General features: G+C 41.2%; 1 protein-coding gene across 1 annotated transcript; it reads left to right on the top strand.

Annotated features, from left to right (window-relative positions):
• Nucleotides 1-1,753: 1,753 nt before the first annotated feature.
• On the top strand, nucleotides 1,754-2,692 carry LOC101116313 (olfactory receptor 7A17-like). Its single transcript, XM_004009239.2, has one exon. The coding sequence runs from the start codon at nucleotides 1,754-1,756 to the stop codon at nucleotides 2,690-2,692; it is 939 nt and encodes a 312-aa protein (XP_004009288.2).
• Nucleotides 2,693-8,995: the final 6,303 nt, after the last annotated feature.

The following is an 8,995-nucleotide window of genomic DNA, read 5'->3' as shown; positions in this document are numbered from 1 at the left end:
TAGTTGTTTTATTTCTATCTTGCAGTGCTCAGTTGCTTCAGTCGTGTCCGACTCTTTGCACCTGTAGTCCACTGGGTTCTTCTGTTCATGGTATTCTCCAGGAAAGCATACTGGAGTAGGTTGCCATGCCCTCCTCTAGGGAGTCTTCTTGACCAAGGGATGGAACACATGTCTCCTGCATCTCCTGCATTGGCAGGCAGATTCTTTACCCACTGAGTCACCCAGGAAGCCCTTTTCTTGCAATAACGTTATACAATTGAATATCATTGTTCCAATTTTATGGGTAAAGAATGTGAGACTCACTGCAGTGATATTGCTTGTCCAAGGCAAGTATTAGTTGTTGGCTTTGTGTTACACGTTCTCTACAAAACAGAGGAAGTTCCTATACTCAATCTACTGCAGGTTTATTATTATGAATGTGTTTTGGGTTTTGTCGACTGCTCTTTCTACATCAATTGATATGATTTCTCTTCATTAGCTTGTTGACATAGTAGATTAAATTGATTTTCAAGACAGCAAAAAAGACACAGATGTGTATAGCGGACTTTTGGACTCAGAGGGAGAGGGAGAGGGTGGGATGATTTGGGAGAATGGCATTGAAACTTGTATACTATCATGTAAGAATCGAATCGCCAGTCTATGTCCGATGCAGGATACAGCGTGCCTGGGGCTGGTGCACGGGGATGACCCAGAGAGATGTTGTGGGGAGGGAGGTGGGAGGGGGGTTCATGTTTGGGAACGCATGTACACCCGTGGTGGATTCATGTCAATGTATGGCAAAACCAATACAGTATTGTAAAGTAAAATAAAGAAAAAATAAAAATTAAAAAAAAATTAAAAATTAACATGAGGTTATGAACAAAATTTAAAGTTAACACTATTGTTAACTGAAGGAAGGAATAGATTACATTTATTTTCAAATTTTGAACCCACCCTGCATACCTGGAATAAATTCTCCTTGGTCTTGGTATAATATTCCCTCTATTGTTTGTTTTGATTTGCTAATATTTTGTTGAGGACCTTTGTACCTATATTTGTGAGTTATATCTGCAGTTTTCTTTTCCTGTAATATGTCTACCTAGTTTTCTGTTAGTTAAGGCTGGCTTTACAGAATGAATCAGGAAGTATCCTAACTGCTTCTACTTCCTGGAAACATTGTGGGGAACTGAAATAATTTCTCTCTGAAATCATTGCTAGAATTCACTATCACTTCAGCAATGTTTTAAAAATAACTGTTTCACCTATCAAAATATTTTCCCATGTCCTTAAATTTTGAAAAAAAAAAGAAGAAGCTTAAAAATGTTTTACTTTAATTCTATTAATTTTACTATATGTATTTAAAATTATTTATTGACTTTTATTTAAACTGATAAATAGTAATGTGAGGATAAATGGTAGTGTGAGGCTGTGAATAATTTTAGGTCATAAAGATTGAAAATATTTATCTAGTTGGGTATTCATATTATTACTGTTGGGGGCATTTAGACAGCTATAAGATGAATGCATAATACTGCTATCACCCAATGGAGAAGGCAATGGCACCCCACTCCAGTACTCTTGCCCGGAAAATCCCATGGGTGGAGGAGCCTGGTAGGCTGCAGTCCATGGGGTTGCAAAGAGTCGGACATGACAGAGCGATTTCATTTTCACTTACTGAAGAACATCTTGCTTCCTTCTCTGTTAATTTCTTGATGGCTTCTTTTAGCTAAATTTCCACTGTTCCTGTTTCTATTTCTGCAGTTTCACTGGCTACATGGAACCAGGAAACCAAACTCGTGTTTCAGAGTTTATCCTCCTGGGACTCTCAGAAGAGGTATTATTGCAGCCTCTCCTCTTTTGGCTCTTCCTGTTCATGTACCTGGTCACCTTCATTGGGAACCTTCTCATCATCCTGGCCATTATCACTGACTCCCACCTCCACACACCCATGTATTTCTTTCTCTTCAACCTATCTTTTTCAGACATCTGTTTCACCTCTACCACCATCCCAAAGATGCTGTGGAACATCCAGACTCAGAGTCAAGTTATCACCTATGAAGGCTGTATCATACAGATGTATTTTTTCATGCTTTTTGGGATATTAGACAACATCCTCTTGACTGTGATGGCTTATGACCGGTTTGCAGCCATCTGTCACCCATTGCAGTACATGATCATCATGAACCCTAAGTTTTGTGACCTCTTGCTTCTGACATCCTGGTTAGTGAGTGTCCTCGACTCTCTGTTACATGCTTTAATGATTTTGCGACTCTCTTTTTGCACAAAGTTGGAAATTCACCATTTTTTTTGTGAACTTTATGAGGTTGTTCATCTTGCTTGTTCTGATACTTTCCTCAATGACCTGATGATATATTTTGCAAGTGGAGTTCTGGTTATTGTTCCACTCACTGGTATCCTTTTTTCTTACTCTAAGATTGTATCCTCTATTTTGAAAATTTCATCCACAAGGGGCAAGTATAAAGCATTTTCCACATGTGTGTCTCACCTCTCAACCGTCTCCTTGTTCTATGGTACAAGCCTTGGGGTATATCTTAGCTCTGCTAGCACACAAAACTCCAGGGCAACTTCAATAGCCTCAGTGATGTACACTGTAGTCACACCCATGCTGAACCCTTTTATCTACAGTCTTAAAAACAAAGACATAAAGCAAGCCCTTAAAACACTCTTCAGTAGAGAAACATTCTCAGTATAAGGGAAGTATTTGTCTGAAGATAGAGACTTTTTCATGAGTAACAGTTCTCAAATCCCTGCTGCTGCTGCTAAGTCGCTTCAGTCGTGTCCAACTCTGTGCGACCCCATAAACATCAGCCCACTAGGATCCACCGTCCCTGGGATTCTCAAGGCAAGAACACTGGAGTGGGTTGCCATTTCCTTCTCCAGTGCATGAAAGTGAAAAGTCAAAGTGAAGTCGCTCAGTCGTGTCCGACTCTTAGCGACCCCATGGACTGCAGCCACCAGGCTCCTCCGTCCATGGGATTTTCCAGGCAAGAGTACAGGAGTGGGGTGCCATTGCCTTGTCTGATCCCTAAGAGATCATAATCATGATTAATATTATCAGTGACAAGAAAGACAATTTGAAATTTAAGTTATTTACAGAGTTTAGTTTCTTTCATTTTTCATATATTATAAGCAATGGTTTCTTCCTGTATTTTCTTTAAAATTTTGATCTCTTAATATATTCTCTGGGTTTAGCGTGGGAAATAGAACCTACTGCATAAGTTTTCAGAAGTAAAATATGTAATACAGGAAATGTAATGCTTAAAATAAGACAGGATTGCTGAAGAAATTGTGTAATGCTTTCTCTACCAGATGAAAGTAACTGTCCTTCATATGATCTTCTGTTGACAAGTCATTCGACATATCAGAGCCTGTTTGGGTTAATCCAATGTGTAGCTAGATCACATCCACAGTAGAAGAAGCACTGGAGTCACCATTTGATGCAGTGTACAATAATCTGCATTTGCTCTCCTACAATGAGTGACAGGTAGATTGTACCTTTGTGAGAGACCAGGGCTCATAGAACCCAACTTAGTCATGCCCAGATTCATGAATCAGAGAAACTTTAAGATAATTGATATGCTTACATTATCTAAGTTTTGTGGGAGAATGTTACAAAGAAATATGGATAAGTAATACAGAGGTATAGAAAACTAGTATAATTCTTATATATTTATATAGGATGACAAAATGACCCAACACTTTCAAAAAGCTTGCTTATCTCTTGTAAAAGTACACATATTTACAGGGTATGTGTGCCTGTTTAGTCATTCAGTCATATCTCACTCATCGTAACCCATGGACTTTAGTCCTCCAGGCTCCCCATTTCATGGCATTTTCCAGGCAAGAATACTGGAGCGGATTGCCATTTTCTTCTCCAGGGAAACTTCTTGTCCCAAGGATTGAAATCAAGTCTGTTGTATCTCCTCCAATGGCAGGTGAATTCTTTACCACTGATCCACCTGGGAAGCCAAAATATTTACAGTAGGATTAAGCAGTTCTGCTCCTTGGCTTTTATTGAAGTAAATAAAAGCATCAGTTCTGTTCAGTTCAGTTGCTCAGTTGTGTCTGACTCTTTGTGACCCCATGAATCACAGCACACCAGGCCTCCCTGTCCATCACCAACTCCCAGAGTTCACCCAAACTCATGTGCATCGAGTTGGTGATGCCATCCAGCCATCTCATCCTCTGTCATCCCTTTCTGCTCCTGCCGCCAATCCCTCCCAGCATCACAGTCTTTTCCAATGAGTCAACCCTTCGCATCAGAGGCCACAGTATTGGAGTTTCAGCCTCAGCATCAGCCCTCCCAATGACACCCAGGACAGATCTCATTTAGGATGGACTGGTTGGATCTCCTTGCAGTCCAAGGGACTCTCAAGAGCCTTCTCCAACACCACAGTTAAAAAGTATCAATTCTTTGGCGCTCAGCCTTCTTCACAGTCCAACTCTCACATCCATACATGACTACTGGAAAAACCATAGCCTTGACTAGACGGACCTTTGTTGGCAAAGTAATATCTCTGTTTTTTAGTATGCTATCTAGGTTGGTCATAACTTTCCTTCCCAGGAGTAAGTGTCTTTTAATTTCATGGCTGCAATCACCACCTGCAGTGATTTTGGAGCCCCCTAAAATAAAGTCTGACACTGTTTCCACTGTTACTCCATCTATTTCCCATGAATTGATGGGAGCAGATGCCATGATCTTAGTTTTCTGAATGTTGAGCTTTAAGCCAATTTTTTCACTCTCCTCATTCACTTTCATCAAGAGGCTTTGTAGTTCCTCTTCACTTTCTGGCATAAGGGTGGCGTCATCTACATATCAGAGGTTATTAGTATTTCTCCCGTTAATCTTGATTCTAGCTTGTGCTTCTTTCAGCCCAGCGTTTCTCATGATGTACTCTGCATAGAAGGTAAATAAGCAGGGTGACAACGTACAGCCTTGATGTACTCCTTTTCCTATTTGGAACCAGTCTGTTGCTCCATGTCTAGTTCTAACTGTTGCCTCCTAACCTGCATATAGGTTTCTCAAGAACCAGGTCAGGTGGTCTGATTTCCTATCTCTTTCAGAATTTTCTACAGTTTATTGTGATCCACACAGTCAAAGGCTTTGGCATAGTCAATAAAGCAGAAATAGATGTTTTTCTGGAACTCTCTTGCTTTTTCCATGATCCAGCAGATGTTGGCAATTTGATCTGTGGTTCCTCTGCCTTTTCTAAAACCAGCTTGAACATCAGGAAGTTCACGGTTCACATATTGCTGAAGACTGGCTTGGAGAATTTTGAGCATTACTTTACTAGCATGTGAGATGAGTGCAACTGTGTAGTAGTTTGAGCATTTTTTGGCATTGCCTTTCTTTGGGATTGGAATGAAAACTGACCTTTTCCAGTCCTGTGGCCACTGCTGAGTTTTCCAAATTTGCTGGCATATTGAGTGCAGCACTTTCACAGCATCATCCTTCAGGATTTGAAATAGCTCAACTGGAATTCCATCACCTCCACTAGCTTTGCTCGTAGTGATGCTTCCTAAGGCCCACTTGGCTTCACATTCCAGGATGTCTGGCTCTAGGTGAGTGATCACACCATCGTGATTATCTGGGTTGTGAAGCTCTTTTTTTGTACAGTTCTTCTGTGTATTCTTGCCACTTCTTCTTAATATATTCTGCTCCTGTTAGGTCCTTACCATTTCTGTCCTTTATTGAGCCCATCTTTGCATGAAATGTTCCCTTGGTATCTCTAATTTTCTTGAAGAGCTCTCTAGTCTTTCCCATTCTATTGTTTTCCTCTATTTCTTTGCATTGATCACTGAGGAAGGCTTTCTTATCTCTCCTTGCTATTCTTTTGGAATTCTGCATTCAGATGCTTATATCTTTCCTTTTCTCCTTTGCTTTTCGCTTCCCTTCTTTTCACAGCTGTTTGTAAGGCCTCCTCAGATAGCCATTTTGCTTTTTTGCATTTCTTTTCCATGGGGATGGTCTTGATCCCCGTCTCCTGTACAATGTCATGAACCCCTGTCCATAGTTCATCAGGCACTCTATCAGATCTAGTCCCTTAAATCTATTTCTCACTTCCACTGTATAATCATAAGGGATTTGATTTAGGCCATAACTGAATGGTCTAGTGGTTTCCCCGACTTTCTTCAATTTAAGTCTGAATTTGCCAATAAGGAGTTCGTGATCTGAGCCACATCAGCTCCTGGTCTTGTTTTTGCTGACTGTATAGAGCTTCTCCATCTTTGGCTGCAAAGAATATAATCAATCTGGTGATGTCCATGTGTAGAGTCTTCTCTTGTGTTGTTGGGAGAAGGTGTTTGCTATGACCAGTGCGTTCTCCTGGCAAAACTCTTTTAGCCTTTGCCCTGCTTCATTCTGTACTCCAAGGTGAAATTTGCCTGTTACTCCAGGTGTTTCTTGACTTCCTACTTTTGCATTCCAGTCCCCTATAATGAAAAGGACATCTTTTTTGGGTGTTAGTTCTAAAAGGTCTCATAGGTCTTCATAGAACCATTCAACTTCAGCTTCTTCAGCATTACTGGTTGGGGCATAGGCTTGGATTACCATGATATTGAATGGTTTGCCTTGGAAACGACAGAGATCATTTTGTCATTTTTGAGATTTCCTCCAAGTACTGCATTTCAGACTCTTTTGTTAACCATAATGGCTACGCCATTTCTTCTAAGGGATTCCTGCCCACAGTAGCAGATATAATGGCCATCTGGATTAAATTCACCCATTCTAGTCCATTTTAGTTCGCTGATTCTAAGAATGTCGACGTTCATTCTTGCCGTCTCCTCTTTGACCACTTCTAATTTGCGTTGATTCATGGACCTAACATTCCAGGTTCCTATGCAATATTGCTCTTTACAGCTTCGGACCTTGCTTCTATCACCAGTCCCATCCACAACTGAGTATTGCTTTTGCTTTGCCTCCATCCCTTCATTCATTCTGGAGTTATTTCTCCACTGATCTCCAGTAGCATATTGGGCATTTACCAACCTGTGGAGTTCCTCTTTCAGTATCCTATTATATTGCCTTTTCATACTGCTCATGGGGTTCTCAAGGCAAAGATACTGAAGTGGTTTGCCATTCCCTTCTCCAGTGGGCCACATTCTGTCAGACTTTTCCACCATGACCCATCCTCTCAGGTGGCCCCACACAGCATGGCTTAGTTTCATTGAGTTAGACAAGGCTGTGGTCCGTGTGATCAGATTGGCTACCTTTCTGTGATTATGATTTTGGTGTATCTGCCCTCTGATGCCCTTTGCAACACCTACCGTATTACCTGGGTTTCTCTTACCTTGGATGAGGGGTGTCTCCTCACTGCTGCCCCTCCTGACCTTGAACATAGAGTAACTCCTCTTGGCCCTCCTGCTCCCACCCAGACACCACTCTGTCAAAAGAGAAGATGTATGTGATTTAACAGGCAGAAGTGAAGTAACGATAATTGCTCTCTGAAGGTCTTGACATTCAATGAGTTGACAGATAGATGCAAGTGTGTGATGAATTTTAGCTTGACTTCACTGTATTCTGCTTGGGTCAACACTTCTTCCCAACTAATGTTCCTGATGATCAAAAGTGACCTCAAGTGTATCAACAGACATTTGGCTGCAGAGCCAGAGTTATGACAGATCTGCAAAACTTCATCACAAACTCAAACTTTGCAGTGTCTCTTCAGCAGTTAGATGTTCTTTTCTCTCAAATGTGTAAGGTCTACTTTCTGTAATAAATTCATAATCCCTAAATCATAGTAGTCCTGGTTCTATTACTGAATGCTCACTTCTGCAATTACTGGTTTCATTAGTGGTTCCAAGGGAATACAACTCCAGAGCTGGACATCTGAAATAGGTTCTGTGTTCTGATTAGATTTAAAGGCATTAGTGACTCTAGTGTGCATGTGTGGGGGGTGCTAGCTAAAAGAGACAGCAATATTTCACATCATGCTGTGTCAAATCTACAGTTAACTTAAACTTAAATTATTACTTTTAGATAAATATAGATACATGCCTTTACAAAGCAAGATTCTCAATACCCAAGTATTTGTTACCTTACAGCTTTTTAGTGAAAGAAGTATAATGTTTTGGTGGGTTACTTCTAAGGCCACAGGAGAACTTGGAGAAGGAAATATTGAACTCTGGACTTGAACTGCTTTAATTCCCAGTTCAGGTTCGAAGCAAGGAGACAGAGAGCAGAAATCCCTTAAAGCAGTGCTCTGTTACTGGAAGGATTTCAGAAATTAGTTCTACAATCAAGTACTTTGTGATGCCAAGGTATTGATTCCAATATGTACTGTGCTAATTCAGAAAATAGATAAGATGGAGAGTGATGTCAGCAGCATGGTGGAGTGCAAAGCTGCTTTTGCTCTCCCAACCAATCTACACTCAGTAAAACATACCCAGTGCAACACAGTTGTCTCTGTCCATCACATAAAGATGGTAGCTAATTCACAAATTTGTACATCTAAAAGCGGGTAGACTGAAATACATCGAAGAGGTGAAACTGAGGGAACAATGGAGGCAGTGCTTGCAATTCAAGCATCTGCCTGTGATAGCTGAGCCTTCAGCCCCAGAGAACCTGGCGGGGTTAGAGGAGCTGGAACACAAGACTCTGGCCTCTTAATCACAGAGACACCAGTGGCTACTGGCAACTGGGTAACTTTAGCAGTGGGGCCTGGGACTCTGTTCCTCCAACTTCTGAGGTGCCTATGACTGTGAATCTGCATCTGATCCTTGCAGTAGTAGAGCATGTGGATCTTACAACACAGCACAGGAGAGGCATCTGCATGAACCCAGCTCCCCCAGGGCAGTGGTACCTGTAAATCATGCCATCCTGAATGAAAGGGAGGAACCCACCGTCCTGGTGCACCAGACAGCAATGTCAGTGACATTGGTAACAACAAGGCACCAACATCCTCAGAGACACAAGAAGTGAAAATGAAGACACAGAGCCACACCTGACAGAAGCAGGGTAGGGTAAAAAGTGCCATTTCTTCAAATATAACCACAG

The sequence above is a fragment of the Ovis aries genome, chromosome 5 (genome assembly GCF_016772045.2).
Source record: "Ovis aries strain OAR_USU_Benz2616 breed Rambouillet chromosome 5, ARS-UI_Ramb_v3.0, whole genome shotgun sequence".
In the NCBI taxonomy this organism is placed as follows: Eukaryota; Metazoa; Chordata; class Mammalia; order Artiodactyla; family Bovidae; genus Ovis; species Ovis aries.
The sequence above is the reverse complement of the archived record's forward strand: the minus strand, read 5'-3'. Positions and strand labels throughout refer to the sequence as shown.

Excerpts from the sequence above, each read along its gene's own strand:
- LOC101116313 (XM_004009239.2), top strand. The coding sequence starts at position 1,754 with ATGGAACCAGGAAACCAAACTCGTGTTTCAGAGTTTATCCTCCTGGGA.